Source organism: Mustela nivalis, assembly GCF_964662115.1.
Source record: "Mustela nivalis genome assembly, chromosome: 7".
Classification (NCBI taxonomy): domain Eukaryota; kingdom Metazoa; phylum Chordata; class Mammalia; order Carnivora; family Mustelidae; genus Mustela; species Mustela nivalis.
Genome location: NC_139026.1, coordinates 90222020 through 90240474, shown reverse-complemented (window position 1 = coordinate 90240474; position 18455 = coordinate 90222020). Strand labels below are relative to the sequence as shown.

The 18455-nt window shown below is 48.8% G+C and overlaps 1 protein-coding gene across 1 annotated transcript; it reads left to right on the top strand.

The window, feature by feature from the left end:
* Positions 1 to 1139: 1139 nt before the first annotated feature.
* On the top strand, positions 1140 to 9779 carry LOC309869764 (keratin, type II cytoskeletal 2 oral-like; the record flags this gene model as incomplete). Its single annotated transcript, XM_082741385.1, has 9 exons — positions 1140 to 1769; positions 3530 to 3750; positions 4800 to 4860; positions 5509 to 5604; positions 5842 to 6006; positions 7512 to 7637; positions 8251 to 8471; positions 9153 to 9187; positions 9499 to 9779. 9 exons carry the CDS (start codon positions 1140 to 1142, stop codon positions 9777 to 9779), a joined length of 1836 nt encoding a protein of 611 aa, XP_082597511.1.
* Between the last annotated feature and the right edge of the window lie 8676 nt (positions 9780 to 18455).

Here is an 18455-nt window from a genome sequence, read left to right as displayed (position 1 = left end):
GATGTGTTGAATGTAACCAGCCCTGTAGTGTACATCACCATGATAAATAGATACTTCAGAAAACTTGTGATGGAAAAGAGCCTTCACTTGCTTCACTGAGTCAAGTTCAGAGGCCACTGCCCAGCTGCAGAAAAGAGGTGAATTTTTAGCTTACATTCTTCTTAAATTTCCTGGGGAGAACCCCAACCTTTCTAGATTGGGAAGGTGGTGTCTTTCAGGTGAGTCAAAGAGGAAAGGCCTTGGGAATCCTGCATTTGTTTTCTTAATGTGAGCCTGGAAGAGGAAAGGCTGGTGGTTTCTTGGGCTTGGACCAGTGGTCTAGACCTCTCTTCCTGGCTGGTCTGGCCTTCGTCCAGCTTTCCCCTCTCCTTGGACCCCTCTCCCCACCTTCCCCCTCCCTCTCATGGGTCTTGGCCATGGTCAGTACTTCCTTCTGGTCCACTGCACATGCCCACCCTTCTCAGACTGACCCTTCTCTCCTACCCCACTCCAGCTCTCCCTCCCAAACCCTCATGGCTAAGAACTGACTCCATGTGTGTTTCACATGCAGGCTTTCTCCTCCCTGGACAGCAAGAACCCAAGAGGCATCTGCTGCCCCTTACCTGACTTCTGCCTCTCCTTCCACCTCCTTGGTCTTTTCCCTCCCAGCCCATCCATTCTTCTTGCTCTTCACCCACTTCTTTGCTGGGACTCTGCACCATCCCTGTAATCTTCTGAGGCTGGATGGGCTGGCAGAGTGGCCTCGGAGACATGGGTCAGGTGGAGAAATGCTGACCTGTCACTCCCAGGGAGTGAGGGTGGGGGGAGACTCTAAGTCTCTTGGGGATTAGGGATTGTGTCCAGCCCTGCAGGATGGCCCCTCTCCCAACTTGAGCTTATTTCAGGTGAGTAACCCTGGGAAAATAAAGCAATCTGGAAATTTGGGGTGATTACCAAGGTGTGTTACGAATTTTGGACTCAACTTCTTGCTGCCAGGCAAGCCAAAGCTGATAATACCTCAATTAGTTGGCTGGCACCCAAAGCCAACCAAGCTCCCTGGCCCTATATAAGGGCCATCCCCAGCCCAGAACTTCAGAAGGTGTCTGAGTTTCCTCTAGCCTTTCCATCTGTCCTTCCTTTGGAATACCTTGCTGTCCACCATGAATCGCCAGGCCAGCCACAGCCAACAATCTTGCAGATCTTCCAGCGGGGGCCACCGCCAGGGCTTCAGTGGCCAGTCAGCTGTAGTGTCGGGCCAGAGCCGGGTTAACTCCACCAGGTCCTCCTCAACATCCCGTTCAGGCAGGGGCGGTGGTGGGTCTGCTGCCTGTGCTATGATGGGAGGAGGTTTTGGCAGCAGGAGTCTCTACAACCTTGGGGGCAACAAGAAGATTTCCATCAGCGTGGCTGGAGGCAGCTCCCGGGCTGGAGAGTTTGGGGGGACCCATAGAGGGAGTGGTTTTGGAGGTGGTGGAAGAGGGATGGGTGGGGGCTTTGGTGGAAGGGCTGGTGGCTTTGGTGGAGGAGCTGGTGGCTTTGGTGGAGCTGGTGGCTTTGGTGGAGCTGGTGGCTTTGGTGGAGCAGGTGGTTTTGGTGGGCCTGGTGGCTTTGGTGGGCCTGGTGGCTTTGGTCCTGGTGGCTTCCCCGGAGGAATCCAGGAAGTGACTGTCAACCAGAGCCTCCTGCAGCCCCTCAATGTGGAGATTGACCCCCAAATTGGACAAGTAAAGACCCAGGAGCGAGAGCAGATTAAGACCCTCAACAACAAGTTTGCCTCCTTCATTGACAAGGTGAGCCCATCTTGGGACAGCTGGACAGTGAGGAAGCCTGGCTTAACTGGGATGGTCTCTTTTTCTTCTTCTCATTGTGAATCTGAGGAAAAACTTGTGGGTTCATCCTACACCTTGCGTCCTCTGTGGCATTTCAGCAAGTGATGTTACTGCAGATGATGGAAATATTGGCTGGAGTTACCGCCCTCTCCACGTGGCCCATCACTGTGGTTTGTCAGAGGCACTGCTGGGATTGTTCATTGCCATCATGGATATCTCCTCACGATTGCCTTCTGAAACCCAAGCTCAGAATTTCCTCTCTATGCCAGAGGAGTTATGAGCTATTTCCCTTTGAAAGAGAGGCCGACTCTGCCCAAGCTGGATTTGTCTGAAAGAGGAGTTCATCTGCCATCAGCCTAAGAAGAGGGATACAGAGAGGTTTTGGGAGGTGGGATGGGTAGGGGTAACAGGTACCTCCTCCTTGGTGGTTCTCATGGGAAGACTTTGGTGTGGGGAGCTGTGGATATTGAGGTCATTTGGCATTTGTGTACTTGTGTACATGTGCAAGCAAGGCTGGGGAGATGTTTTCTAGGGATTTCTGTGCTTTGGATAGTCCATGCAAGGGCCACAATGCTAATTGTTATGGTCACCAGAGGGCATTGGGTGGCTGCTAACTGAGGATTTCATCCATACTGTTGAGTATGATGTGGCGAAATCTCTTTGTGATCCTGGGACAATATTAGGCCTTAAAAAGAGAGGATTCATAGGGACCCTTTGGGGTCCCCTCACCCTACACCTGTCCTGGGCAAAACCAAAAGAGGAAAAGCATCTTAACATTGGAATACCAGACCTTTGCAGAGGTGAAACTCTTCAAAGTCAAGTGGCCTGCTAATTGCCAGCAGATACATGGGTGTCCTGATAAAGAACTCACAGAAATGTGGAAGGCAATGTGACAATGCTGCTCCTTCAATGCTGGGCCCAAGAGCAGCTCTCAGCAGCAGCTCTCATCACCCTTCAGGGGGGATTCCTGTGTCTTGGGGTCCTGAGTGTCCAGCATGAGGCCTGGCAAGAGCTTTGCAAATGTTTGTTGAATGGCCAATTGACTGGCATTTATTCCACATGTTTATGCAGTTGGCCTTGAACTTGTGTGCAGAAATGTTTTGCAGCAAATGAAAGTTTGAGACACCTTTAGCTAATGGTGCAGTTTAAATGCAGCTGAGCCTTGTATTTAACCAGGCTTGGCAGAGGGGGCTGAATCTAGGTGCATTTGGACCCTGTTCCTGGGGCAAGGGCTGCCTGAAATCCACTTCCCTATGGCTTTTGTTCTTTCCCACCTTTGTGCAGTGTACCCACCTGTACTGCAAACCTCCTCATGAGGACTATGGCCGCTCTAGGATGTTGGAATCTCCTGCTCTTTGTTGAATACTTAATGGTTGAGGAATGAATGATGGAGGGAGGAATGAATGAATGAATGAATGAATGATATAGCAGGAAGATCATCAAGTATATGTATCATGAAACCTCAGTTCTGTTTTGTCACTGACCTGTGTGACCATTGTCATCTCTGGGCTTCAGTTTCCTTGTATCTGCTCAGTCGGGCTCTCCACATCACACCAAAGGGCTGTCCACATGGGTTTAGCACTAAGCTATGGCAGCATTCAAAATGCAGCCCTGCTGGAGAGACAAGGAGACCCCTGGGACTTGGTTTGGGGAAGTCATGAGCCTGCATGACTGGAGCTGGCTCCAGACAGCTCCTCAATGCTCTTCTCATTGGGCTGCAGGTGCGCTTCCTGGAGCAGCAGAACAAGGTCCTGGAGACCAAGTGGAGCCTCCTACAGGAGCAGGGCTCTGGTTCTAATACCAACAACAACAACCTAGAGCCTTTTTTTGAGAACTACATCAGCAGCCTCAAGGCCTTCCTGGATGGGCTGCAGTTGGAGAAGGACAAGCTGCAGGGTGAGCTGAGGGGCATGGAGGAGACGGTGGAAGACTTCAAGAAGAGGTGTGTGCTGCTCAGTCCCAGGGTATGGTGGCGGGGGGTGGGGGATGGAGCTGGAGGGTGAGAGGGGCAGATGGCAGGAGGCCTATTCTCCAGTTTAGTTCTGTTCCAGTTGGCTGCAAGCTTGGAAGAATTACCCCATCCTCTTTGACTCTCGATAGCCCAGTCTGTAAAAAAGAGGCTCATGGCTTGCTTGAGGCCGAAGTCCTTTGGAGACTTTAATGAAAGGGCACAGACATATAATTTGGGGAGTTCCAACACACCCTGAAACTCATTTATGAACCTAACAGACTCAGAAAGCATTGTCTGTCCTCCCTGGGCTAGATTCTCTTCAAGTTCCCCTTCAAATAGGAATTTTATTTCCCCTGTCAATAAACCTCTCAGTGAGTAGCAACTTGCTGTGCCTTGGTCAAGCTCCATTCTGCCACTAATGAACTCTGTGAGCTTGGGCAAGTACCTCAGCTTCTCTGTGTTGCAGTTTCCTCACTGTAAAATGGAAATAGTAGAAGTATTGACCCTATTTGTTGTAATGAAGATGGGATGAGTTAATACAAGCATAATTCATGAAGCAGGACCTGGCACATTCTTAGCGACACATTCTTGGTTTTCATTAATTCAGAAAATATCTACTGGGAGACCATGGGGCTACTATACTTGCTATACACAGAGTTTTCACCACACATCTCCCCCTGAAAGCTCCTCACAGCTCAGTCATCTCCCTTTGCTTATATAAATGGTTTAAAAAAAAACTCCCAAGTTCTCCAGGAAGCCTTCTGGGATTAATCAAAATAGGACCCCAGTAGGATGAGGCTCCTACTGTAGTGTCCAGTAATTACCATCACCATTACTACATGGTACCTGGCACATAGTTGATGCTCAGTAAAGTCTGTTGAATGAACTCTCATCTGAATCCAGAAGGCTTTGCATTGCACCGACGCATGTCTTGAGCTAAACTGGCAGAGGTCCTGCGTCCATGTTACTTCTGAGAATTGCTCGGGGACCATGGGGGCATGACAGAGAAGGCAGATCCAAAGGGGACTCTTATCTCACAGGTATGAAGAGGAGATCAACAAACGTACAGCTGTGGAGAATGACTTCGTACTCTTGAAGAAGGTGAAGGATCTCTCCCCTTCCCTCCCAGCCCAAAGCTCCAAAAGCAGAGTGGTTTGAAGGTTGAGGGGAAGCAGAGTTTAGTCTTGCTAAGCGAAGGGTCTTCTTTAGGCCATGTAGGTGAGGGCTTGGGCTAGGGAGGGAGCCTGTAGAGCAGGGCAGGCAGGGGTAGGGCCTGAAGATTCTATGCAGCAGGCTATAAAAGGCCTACCAGACTTTGGCCATGCTCCTTCTCCTCATGGGCCCATGGGGTTTATGAATTTGGGTAGGCCTTGAGTTTTGATTAGAAATAGGTTTTTGTTTTTTTCAAGAACACATTCTCAGGAGCTATTTAAACAGAAGTTTTGAGTATTGCAAATTTAGATCCTCCCTCAGGCCTTCCTCACAAACCCTCCACACCTAGGCCCAGTATGGTGGCCTCGGGCCCGCTCACCTTGCCCCTCTCAGCCTTTTGCCTCTTCTGCTCCTCTCTGTTGGGTATTTGCCAGGCCAGCCTGACAGACAGTGGTCTAGTCCTGTTATGATATGTCTGCCTGGGCCTCATTTCTGAGTGGGAGCTCTCAGGGGGCAGGCTCTTGTGGCCCCTTCGTCAGGGCTCAGGACTGGGCCAGCCCACACATTGGCGGGGACAGTGACTGAGCTGTCCCTCAGGATGTTGATGCTGCCTACATGACCAAAGTGGAACTGGAGGCCAAGGTGGAGACTGTGACAGATGAGATCAACTTCCTGAAGGCTCTCTATGATGCCGTAAGTCTGCTCCTCACCTGCAAGTCTCTGACCCACCTGCTTTCCACCTCCTGGAGAAGAGGGCTCTCACCAGAGCTTTAGCAGGAGGCCCTTGAGTCACATCTGTGCTTCTGATAAAAGTGATACCTTCCCACCTGGTCCTCAGACTCAACTCCTCCTGAGCTGATGGATCCCTGTCTTTTGGGGATCCCTGGTGTGGGTCTGCTCAGGAATAAGCATGTCTATCTGGCTCTGCAGGAGCTGTCCCAGATGCAGTCAGACACCAGTGACACGTCCGTGGTGCTGTCCATGGACAACAACCGCTGCCTGGACCTGGACAGCATCATCTCTGAGGTCCGTGCCCAGTACGAGGCGATCGCCCAAAGAAGCAAGGCCGAGGCCGAGGCGCTGTACCAGAGCAAGGTGGGCGACACCATCCTGTAACTCTGGGGACTCTCACTTCCCCATCAAGCTACCTGGGCAGCCATTGCCTCTGAGTCATTCTCTTCTATATCTCCAGTGGGTGCTTCCCCACTGGTCTGGTGTTCCCCACATCCATCTCCCCTCTTTTAAAGATTTTATTTATTTATTTGATAAAGAGAAAGAGACAGAGGACACAAGCAGAGGAGTGACAGGCAGAGGGAGAAGCAGGCTCCCCACTGAGCAGGGAGCCCCATGTGGGATCTGGTCCCAGGCCTCTGGGATAATGACTTGAGCTGAAGGCAGATGCTTAACTGACTGAGTCACCTAGGTGTCCCTGCATCTCCCTTCCTAATCAGAGAGCTCTGACTTTGCTGTAACTTGGTGCTTCTCAACAGGAAGGGAAGGCAAGATTTTTCTCCCAGGAGCCATATGGAAAAGTCTGCAGACAGATTTGGTTGTGGGTGGGGATCAGGGGTTGCCAGAGGAGTCTAGTGGATAGCCTAGAGGCCAGGGATGCTGTTAAACACCCTACAATGCATGACCCCACCTCCCAACAAAAAAAATTATCCTACCTAAAATGTTAGTAGTGCCAAGGTGGAGAAATCGTTAGTCCCTCTGGCTGCATTCCCTTTATTGCTGGGGACACTTCCATTACTCCTCCTGGACCTTGTCATTGTGTGCTCTGATTTGATCACACTGAGGGGTTGAAGCTAGTGTCTGGAAAGAAGATGGGGGAAGGAGAAGGAGACTGAGCAAAGGGACCCCAGAACTTGTGTCTGTCCCCCTCCTTCCATCCCAAATCTGAATGGGGCATAAGTAGGTCCATATATTGTTGACTCTTCTGGCTTTTCTTTCTTCTTCTTCTTTTACTTCTTCTTCTTCTTTTTTTTTTTTTTAAAGGTTTGTTTATTTATTTATTTGACAGAGATCACAAGTAGGCAGAGAGACAGGCAGAGAGAGAGAGGAGGAAGCAGGCCCCCTGCTGAGCAGAGAGCCCTATGTGGGGCTTGATCCCAGGACCCTGAAATCATGACCTGAGCCAAAGGCAGAGGCTTTAACCCACTGAGCCACCCAGGCGCCCCCTCTTCTGGCTTTTCTGCCCAAGGAGGGACAGACTGCTGGTGAAGAAAATGGTTCTAGCATCTGAAATGTTTGCATTCAAGTTCTAGCACTTTCACTTGATAGCTAGATGAGTTCAGTCATGGAACTTAAGCAATCTGTGTCTCAGTTTTTCCATGCATAAAATGGAGATAATCATACCTTTCTCATCAAGTAGTTGTGCAGTATAAGGAGATAAAGCACAGGGCTGGGTGCAAAGTGTCTGTTCCACGAACACAGTCACGGTGCTAAAAGCCAGGTCCCCAGGTGCAGAGGAGAGTACCTGGTTCCTCCAGCTGACTGACCTTGCACAGTCACGTGTCTGTGTTTTGGTTTTCCTGGTTGGGTTAGGGGATCTGTAAGGACTCTGCTGGCTTTCTGAAAGGGGAACTCTTTCCTGGCCACAGCTAGGGGAGCTGCAGACCACAGCCGGCAGACACGGGGATGATCTGAAGAGCACCAAGAGTGAGATCATGGAGCTCAACAGGATGATCCAGAAGCTGCGGGTGGAGATGGAGAGTGTCAAGAAGCAGGTGAGAAGAGGAGGAAGAGCATATGTCTGAGATTGCGGGCTCATGCTTGCACCGTAACACTCAGGGCTCAGCACTTACTCCAGTGAAATCTTGTCCTAGACTTGCACGTGCTAAGGTGGACCAGGTGCAGTTCTGGGCTGGGTCCTGAACAAAGGTCCCGTCATCCCTCTGGAGTCTGGTGGTTGATGGGGGTCAGAAATACTGAACACCGGCAGGACTAGGGAGGTTGGGAAAAGAAGCTGATTGTGTGAACACTGAAATGGGAAAGTAGCCTGGGAAGGCTACTTGTGCTAGGGCTGAGAGAAAGTTTCTTTGATGATTCGGGAAGACTTGGAGGAGGGAGGTCCTCAGAAGATTCTGTCTCTTACCATGAAAGGGGAGAAGGTAAAGGAAGAGTCTGACTCCTTCTGAGCTGGGCTAGGTTCTTGAGTCCAGGTGTCGCTAATCCCACTCCTTGATGGGCTAGGGCCTAGATGGAGGCCCAGGCTTTACCTCTATGGGCTGTGGCTTCCTCATCTGCCCTACATGAGGGGACCCATATGCAGGCACCAAGCACACAGTGCAGGCCCTCAGTATATGAATCTAAATTGGACTCCTGGCACCCTGTACCCAGAATGCCAACCTGCAGACGGCCATCGCTGATGCAGAGCAGCGTGGGGAGCTGGCCCTCAAGGATGCCAATGTCAAGCTTCAGGACCTCCAGGCCGCCCTGCAGCAGGCCAAGGAGGACCTGGCCCGACTGCTGCGTGAGTACCAGGAGCTGATGAATGTCAAGCTGGCCCTGGACGTGGAGATCGCTACCTACCGGACCCTCCTGGAGGGCGAGGAGTGCAGGTTAGTGGGAGTCCCTCTGGTTCCCAAGAGGCCGAGGGACCTGGTGGCTTTGCTGCCTGAGCCTGCTGCCAGGTACCCTGTGGGTGCGTGTGCTCATCACTAGAGGTGGCACCAAGCCCTTGGCAGGCCCAGCCTCCTCCTCTTCAGGGCTGCAAGATGCTACCAGACCTCCAGGAGAGCTATGTCCCCACGCAATAGTGACACCCCAGAGTCTTATGTTGCATGGGCTTTCCCCTCCTTCTCGTCTTATGTTTTGGTTGTAGAATACATGTCTGCAAACAACAGTCATAGGCAGAAAGATTATTTCTAGGCAATTTCTTTATTATTGCCTTAATTGTAGGTTTCTGTAGAGTAGGTTCCTGTAGCCTAGCCCTTAAGTAAGGACCCTGGCCTATGTGGATTCAAATAATATTCACTGAATAAAGAGGATCCTGAGGAGTGGGAAGAGGAGGCCTGGGCCAGGGAGTGCTCCTCAGCTGTGACTCTGTGGAATGTTAGTGGAAAGGGCAAGAACTGAAGTTCAACTTGACCCAATAGAAAAAAGGAACGCATGCCATGATTTTTCAAGTAACTACCATCCTATTTCTTACTGTTAGCATCAATTGTTGACCTAGGTAAGGTGCATCTGGGGAAGGGAGATGCTGCACAGGTCACTGACACTGGGGTTTGGTCTTCCTACAGGATGTCTGGAGAGTGCCAGAGTTCCGTGTCCATCGGTGAGGACCCAGGGTTTTCTCTGGGAAGGGGTTGGATGGCTGGGAATAATGCTTCTCCAATCCGGGGCCAGAGCCCGTGAGAGAGCAACCTAGCTGCAGGCTGGAAGAGATTTCTGGTGGTGGCTTGAGTAACCCCGGGGCTCTGAGTCTCAGTCTCTGGGGCCAACCTCCTACCTCTGCCGGCCGCTGGCCATCGCCACCCTGTGCAGAGTTTCAGTCGGTCGGACCTCGGGGAACCCAGAGGGCAGAGGGGGTGCCTCCGGGACTAAAGCACGCTCCACAGACTCCCTGATCCCAGATGCTCTTTGCAGAGATGGTGCACAACAGCAGCAGCAGCGGTGGCAATGGCAGCGGGGGATCCCTGGGAGCCGGTGCCCTGGAAGGCGGCGCTCTGGGAGGCGGAGCTTCGACCCGTGGGGGCCGGGGCCGTGGGGGCCTGGGCTCAGTGGGGGGCTCTGTGGTGCGAGGGGGCGGCTTCTCTGGTTCTGGCGGTTCTGGCGGCTCTTGTGCTGTCAGCGGGGGCGGCAGCCACAGCTCAAGCCGCAACTCGCAAAGCTCCTCCCAGAGCCAGCGGTCCCACCACAAATTCTGAATGGGGGTCCAAGATGTCCCCGGACCCCTTCACCTGCCCAAACATCTGCATCTTCTGACCTGTGCCCTGGAGCCTCACTTTTCCAGACGACTGGCATTGTAGTCCAGAATTTGCTGGGAAGGTTGATCTGCACAAAGCCAGGCTGAGGGGCTGGGCCCGGGAGGTGGATGGATACATCTCCTATGCCTCACAGGTGCCCCCCACTCCAGCCCCACATCCCATTGCCTTATGGAAAAGCCTCAGCCAACCCCTGCATGCACCTCTTTCCCCATCTTGCAGCCAGTTGTCCACCCCACCGCCCCACCTCCTGCTGGTGCTTTGATTTCCCAGAGTGATACTTGTCCCTTTTTGACTCCCAGAAAAGAACTCTCTATTCTGTATCTTCAATAAACTGCATTGTGTTTCAGACACGGTGGTAGAATTTTCATTTTGGATTAGAGGGTCACTGGCTTTAATGGAGCAGTACTATTCACACAGGGAGTTCTGGCGTGAGCCTGGAGGAAGACTCTAGGGAGGAAGTTCTAGAGTTCTCAGGCAGGAGAGGCATGCTTTTCAGCTATCAGATACTAGCCAGGATACAGATCGACTTCTTCTTCTCCTTTTTTTCTTTTTTAAAAGATTTTATTTATTTATTTGTCAGACAGAGATCACAAGCAGGCAGAGAGGCAGGCAGAGAGAGAAGGAGGGGAAACAGGCTCCCTGCTGAGCAGAGAGCCCGATGTGGGGCTCGATCCCAGGACCCTGAGATTATGACCTGAGCTGAAGGCAGAGGCTTTAACCCACTGAGCCAGCCAGGCGTCCCCAGATCAACTTTTTTAATTAATAAGATTTTGATTTCTTAAAAATTTCATTACATTTGAAAAAAGTTGTAGGTTAGATTTCCTTGCTTTTCAGTAATTCCAGGTAGGTCTGAAATTGTCCGTTAATTGTAACTCATTGTAATCGAATGAGTTGCTGGTAGACAAATATTTTCAAAAAGCAGTGATAAATATTCAAATGTTTTATATAAAAAATTACATATGCCAAGGGTATATTTTATGTTTGATTTATTTTGGGGTGAAGCCTTCCAATATGAAGAGTTATGAGAGCTGACAAAGAACGTAGAATAGCCTCATGGCCGGTCTCCCCCTACTCCTACACCAGACACAGCACACCATCAAGGCGGATCTGGAGGCACTTGGACAGAATAGAAGCTCAGTGCAGGGCCAGGGAGCCCCTCTCAAATCAGGGATGCGTAGGTGGGAGAAGCAAAATAAAAGGTGAACAAACATATGAGTACGTGCAGGAGTACCTTCCTTATAAATCATGGTCCTCATTAGCATAAAGGACTGACAAAGGATGTCAGATAAGCAGAAAGAGGAGACACACCTTATAGTGATCACAGACATTCTTATCTAAGTAAACACACACTTGCAGGAGGGCCAGGTGCTCACCAGGCTACAGAAACACAGCACACAAGTGCAGCTTTGACTGAGAACATTCTGACTCTAGAGTGGAAAGTTTACCTGGAACAGCCAGAACAGTCAGAGAGAGAGAAGGGTGGGGACTGTCCCACCGCAGCTGGTCCTCACCGGGATTGTAGCCTCACCTCTCAAAAGCAAACCCACTGTTGGCTATACCCCCGCCCTGGCCGGTAAATGTAGCTCGGAGAGAGGTACCTTTAGCCTCATGACTCATTTCATATGTACAAGAAATCGCCACATTCCTTTAAGCAGAATGGTTAAAGAAGAAAGCTTTCCGCATCTTTCATATGATTTAAAAATATCATCCTGGGTCAGGCCTGGGCTACACAACCTGGAATGCTGTCTCAGAAAATGGCACAGAGAGGGCAGGTTAGAAATGAACTAAGTGATAACTCTTGACATAAGTGTAGATTTTAAGCTGTACCATTCCTACTTTCCCTTGGTAACTTATGATAAGTGTGCCATTAATAAATTCATTCTGAGCTGAAAAAAAAAAAAAAAACAACACAGCACCGTGTTTTCTGGCTCATGATGCCATTCTGATTTGTTAAGGGAATCTGGATGGAAAATACAGTTTGGCTCATTGAAATTTGCATATATTGTGCAGCAATATATATAACCTTTGTTAAAACCGATGCCCTCTTGTGATTTGCCTGGCACTCTGCTAGTAGCTTTTTTTTTGTTGTTGTTTTTAATGAATTAACTCCTTCAATCTTCACAGAGGCAGGCAGCGTTATTATCTCTACTTTACAAATGAGGAAACTGAGGCACAGAGAGATTTTTTTTTTTAAGTGGTGGAGCCAAGATTCAAGCTCTAACAGCCAAACTCCAAAGCATCCTGAAACTGTCTCGTAAAGCAGGAAGTAATACAGCGCGGCGGGAAGTTCTCAGGCTTTAGAGGCAGGCCGGCCTGGTGTGATCTGGGCCTCCTCCTTGCAAGCTGTGTCACTGCAGGCAGGCTGCTTGATACCTGGCCCCGTGCTAAATCTCAGCAATAAAATGAGGTTGTTGGGGTTGAATGATGTCATCTGTTTAACTCCTGGCACACTGTGAAAGCTCAGTAAAGTGTCATTACTTTTTATGGAAAACATTTTTTTTTTTAAAGATTTTATTTATTTGTTTGACACAGAGAGAGAGAGATCACAAGTAGGCAGAGAGGCAGGCAGAGAGAGAGGAGAAAGCAGGCTCCCCGCTGAGCAGAGAGCCCAATGTGGGGCTGGATCCCAGGATCCTGAGATCATGACCTGAGCCGAAGGCAGAGGCTTAACCCATTGAGCCACCCAGGCGCCCCTGGAAAACATTTCAGGAACCCACCTATTCTTTAAAGGAGGGAAGGGTGACAAACTGTTAATTCCTTTCATTTGTGTCTCTCCCATCACCGGCAAAGTGAGACATGACCTGGGAGTTTCCCCACAGCTCTCATATTCTGCCCCCCACTCACAACGGATTTGTGGTTTTGGTCCCCACTGCAGCACTAACTAGCCCTGTAACCTTGAGTCTCTCCCATTTTCCTCTTTGACTCAGCATATAGAAACATCCTCTGCCAGACAATCCCAGTCCCCTACCAGGGCCTTGAAGTTTCTCTTGGAAGTCGATCCTGGTCTAACCCTTATTTTCCTTTGGGCCCACACCTGGGTAGCTGCTCCTTTTGCCTCAGAGACAAGAGAGTTGCCAGCTTTATAAACGGGTGTATAAATAGTCATGACTTCAAGCATTTTGGATGGAGGAGCACAATATGCCTGGAACAACATTATCTCTGGACCTTGGCCATGAGAATGTGCAGGTCTGCCCTGAGACTTTGGGAGGGCTTGAGGGCCCAGAGCACCTGTTAAGTTTTAGGAGAAAGAGAGACATTGCCTAATAGTTTCTGGGTAGGTCCTGGGATACTCGTCAAAAGGATATCAGAAGTGGGGGTCCTGGCTGGTTTGGAGCCTGAGGAGAAGCTTGAAGGCTTCGTTGTTACTAAAAACATCTACCATAACCCAGAAGTCAGGAGAAAGACTCCCCAGGGGTGTTCCTGTGTGCCTGGCACCGCCTTCTGACCCTACTAGGCAGGGCCTATTAGAGGTGGGAAGTGGGGCTCCCCCATGTCCATCTCCCCCAGGCCGCAGGAGCACGGAGGCTGTGGGAATTCTTCAAAGGCTCATGTTCTTTTTGGTTTTGGAGGTAGGGCACCCAAGCTCCAGTTCTCTGCACCAACCACGTTCCCTGTCACCTTGACTAAGTCCTTTCTCTCTTTGTAGCTATTCTCTTTTGTAAAAGGAAGGCTCTGGGCTGGTGGTCTCTGTCACCCATCCAGGTTTGACATTCTTCTGTAGGGAGAATAATAGTCTCAGGGTGTGGAGGCCAAGACCAGGAGCTTTGATTCAGTCCCAGGACACTGCTTTCTCTGATCCCTGTCACATCATTGCCTTCCTCTGTTGCCCAGAGGTCTAAAAACTCCCATTTGAGGGAGATTAAAAGCATCCATACCTACACTAGTACTGCAGCTGTCCCCTCCTTCCTAGGCGGGCTGGTAACTGAAATTCTTCCACCCTCCCTTTCTCTGTCCCCACACCCCTGCCGCACGTGGGTGCTGCTCAGTGATATCCACCTCCAGACCTGGGAGATGCAGGCTGAGATGGGGAGCAGATCTGCAGGGGCTGTCCCTGCCGGTCATGCCAGCAACTCCTCTTGAACCCTGCCTCCCGCTGCTGCCCGAGACTGTGATTCGGTGCCTGATAAGTGCCCTGGGCCTCACCCTCTTGGCAGCCCTCGGTTTCAGTACCTGGGAGACCAGCAGGGCCAGTTCAAGCCTTCCATTGACTCGCCCCTTTCCTTTAAGGAGAGAGCTGGTGGGCAGAGTATGAAGGGAAGGAAGGGGACATCTCTTTCACCAGAGAGCTCACCTCTTCTGCAATACATGTGGGTATCGGAGTGGTTCAAATCTCCGCACCACCGTTCTCATCTGTGCATTCTTCTTTTTTTTTTTTTTAAATAATGGAAAATGATTCTTTTAATGTACTGTTGGAATTGGTTTACAAGTGTTTTATTGAAAATTCTTTTTTAAAAAAAATTAAATTAATTTATTTATTTTCAGAAAAACAGTATTCATTATTTTTTCACCACACCCAATGCTCCATGCAATCCGTGCCCTCTATAATACCCACCACCTGGTACCCCAACCTCCCACCCACCCCCGCCACTTCAAACCCCTCAGATTGTTTTTCAGAGTCCATAGTCTCTTATGATTCACCTCCCCTTCCAATTTCCTCCAACTCCTGCATTCTTGAACAAGTTTCTTGATCTCTCCAAGTCTCTTTTCCCCACCTGTAAAATGAGTGCGATTGTCAGAACGACTTCCGACTTCTGTCCTTTCTCCAGCTCCTTTAGGTGTAGGGTTAGGTTGTGTACTTGAGACCGCTCTTGTTTCTTGAGAAAGGCTTGTATGGAACTAGAGGGTATTAGGCTGAGAAAAATAAGTCAATCAGAAAAAGACAATTATCAATATGATCTCTCTGATATGAGGAATTTGAGAGGCAGGGCGGAGGGTCGTGGGGGGTAGGGAGGGAAAAAAACGAAACAAGATGGGATCGGAAGGGAGACAAACCATAAGAGATTCTTAATCTCAGGAAACAAACTGACGGGGGTTGCTAGGGGGGCTAGAGGGTGGGGGATAGGAATAGGGTGGTGGGGTTATGGACATTGAGGAGGGTATGTGCTATGGTGAGTGCTGTGAAGTGTGTAAGCCTGATGAAATCACAGACTTGAACCCCTGAAACAAATAATACATTAAATATTTATTTTTTAAGATTTTATTTATTTATTTGACAGACAGAGATCACAAGTAGGCAGAGAGGCAGGTAGGGGCGGGGAAGCAGGTGGTGGGGGGTGGAGGGGGAGCAGGCTCCCTGCTAAGCAGAGAGCCCGATGCGGGGCTTGATCCCAGGACCCTGAGATCATGACCTGAGTCAAACACAGAGGCTTAACCCACTGAGCCACCCAGGCGCCCCAATATATTATATGCTAATTAAAAAAAAAGAATGACTTTCTTATGTTGATTTTTAGTTTGAGACTTTCCATGTTTTAGACCTAGTACTGTGCATGGCCCACTGAAAAAGTACTCCGTAAGAGGTTAACTATTATTATGATGCTCATTATTATTCTTTTGTCCTCAGCCTGAATAGAATCTCAAGAGGCCATTTCATTGGTTCTTCTTCCTTCAAGCCAGTGATTCCCAAACTTGGCTGCCCATTAAGACCCTCTGGGACCTTTAAAAAATTCCAGAGCCTAGACTACACTCCAGACTGGTAAAATCCTGGTCTGGGGTGAGGAGAGCTGGAGGAGGTACAGGCATCAGTTGTTGCTGAAGATCTCCAGGGGATCCCAACCTGTAGCGAGTTTAGCAATCACTATTCTTTGTCATCCAACCAGTGGAGGGGTTTCCTTTAGGGATAGCAGTTTGTTCCAGAAACCTCATCCAGCATTTAATATTATTTGAGGTCAAGTATCTCCTTTGGGACTATTAAAAATCTCTCATGCATCACCTTGACTCAATTTTCTCTTACTTTGAGGGAGTAGCGAATAACCATCACCCTATAGCAAAGGCTCAGGGAGTAGTATTTGCTGGGTCCCCCACCCCTAAGCCTTTGAGGGGGTGACAGCAGCCTACGGGGACCATCCAGCTGACAAGAGATAGACTGGGGTGTTGGCATTGAATGTTGGTAACTGGTCACAGCCAGAGACCAAAGAACCTTTCTAAACTCTGTCTGGAACTTCCTCTTTTATTTTATCATAATTTAGTAATTCCCTATATTCAGCATAGGGGTAAATATAATCCTTGGTGAGCTTCCTATTTATTTAGTTGGCAGGAGAGACGCATGAGAAGGGGTTAATGATGCGCATTCCTCATGGCAGGGGTTGAAAGTGAGTGGCACAAGAGAGCACTGTATCAGGTGAACGTGGGGTGAGCTCACATGTTCTGGGGTATTCATGGAAGGCGGCCTGAGGAACCCCCCTTTTATGACTCTTTGGAATTTCTAATGTGCTCTTCCCTGTTTGATGTCAGCTACTCATTATAATCACCCTGTGAATCTGGCCTTATTATCCTCCTTTTTAATAAACCAAGAAAGTGAGGTTCAAGGAGGTAAGAGTTTGTCTAAGCCATGGGGCCGGGAAGGGTAGAGCCAGGATTTGAAGCTGAACCCAAGGATCTTTCCCCCACACTGCTGCTACTTCCTGTCTGGGACCTACCATCCCTTCTCCATATCCCCTCTGTTTTCTCTGCTTCTTCTCTCTGCCTCTCCTGACTCAGAATCCTCGCCTTCAGATATCTCCCTTACATGACCCATCCCACGCCATAGCTTCACTTCCCTTTCGCTGGTTTTCTCCTTATGTCTCCCAAGACTGGAGGCTGAGCCATGGATTCCCTCTCCTACCAAGAGCTCCCCAAAGTGGTTAGGGTCAGAACTAGGGCTGTGTGGCCCTAGTTCTTATATGCCAGAACTAGGGTGGCAACTGACTTGCCTAGGACTATGCCGGTTTAGGCACTAAAAGTCCAGGCAAAGTGGGACCCTTGGTCATCTTACCAGGATCTGAGAGTTATCTATATCTATGCTTGTTTAGTGTGTTATAATGTTCCATGCCTTTTCACGTGCCTTATAGCATTGAGAAGTTTCCTTGAGAAATATCTTCTCTGAGTCCTTTACATAACTGAGACTCTGGCGTAAGTGACTTGCCTAAGATCACAGGCTGGTAGAAGCAGGGCTGGGAGCTGAAACCAGTTTTTGTGACTATAAATTTCAGGTTCACTTTCTGTCTATCCCACAGTGTCTCCTGGAGACAGTCCACTAAAGCAGTTACTGAGCAGATAAGGTGGGGACACTTGAAGCTACCCACAGAGCCCCTCCCAGCCTAAGGTGCCTTCTCCACACTGTGGCTCCGCGACACCTGTCTTGTTTTTTCCCACCACCCGCCTTTCCCACCTCTGTAGTTGTTGGCCGCTGTGGTTTCAGTTCCAACTTTTGCGAAAATATTTACTTATTGCATAAATACAAAGGAAAAGGACATTTAAAATATTAGGAAAAAACCCTCCTATAATTCTCAATAAGTTGATGTACTTTTTTGGTTACTTTTTAAGCCTCCCTTCTGTGCATTCTTAATTTTTATGAGTTCATGGTGCAGACACACTGGTGTATATTTAGCTTTCTTCATTTAACCTTGTATCATAAGCGTTTTCAACAATGCTGCTACTCAGTCTCCTTGCAGATAATTTTAAATAGTTGTATCTAAATGGACAAGCAAACGTTTAGCCATTTTTTAGACTCTGGACATTTAAGGCTATTTCTCCCACATTTATTATTATTATTAATATTATTGCTTTATTTTTATTAAGTTTCAGCTGAAAGCCACCATCCGTTTGAGTTCAGAGGGGAAACACACATTTTTGTTGGATGACACTGATGCTCAATAAAAGAGCTTCATTCCAGGCTTGCTGGCAGTGCTTTCCAGAATTTGGGCCCATACACTAGTGCTGGTCCAGGGGCACTTTGTTACAACTTTGAGAAGAGATAAATACAGAACTTGAGAATAACCATTTAGAAACTTATTATTTTTTCCCATTTACAGTAGAACAATTTTATGTCTATTGAACTTAAAAATAAAAAATTGGGGCCCATATGTTGTATATCTTTAAAAAATTCTCCTCTTAAGGGAAATTTTTAAAATTTTATTTTACAAAAGCATTGGTCTAAAATACATTGGACATAAAAAAAGAGATTTCATGGTAGTTTGTCTTCTGGTCTAGAAGACCATGTTCAGTCCTGAGAGATGCTCAATGCATCTGCAACCACAGACCTTCAGTGCTATAGGAGCTTATCTTCTTTGCAGAGGAGGAGCCTGAGGCACACAGAACAGCACATGATGCACCCAGCAAAATGAGAACAGTCTTGGGCAGAGTCTCCTGGCTTTCACTTGCACTCAATGACCACAATACTCTGTTCTCATGTGATTAAAATTTGGGATGTGCATGGTGGTGATCAGTCACAATAGGGAGCAAAAGCAGGGGGAGGGGAGGGGAGAACAAAACTTTCACCTGATCAGGGTAATGCTATGGTATTACCTGTTCTACCCCTGTCCCAGCTGTGATCAAAGGCAGCTTAGACAACCCCTAGCTTTGCCCCAGATCTCCCTGGTCACACCCCAAGACAAACAATTCAACGGTGGCGTTTCTCAG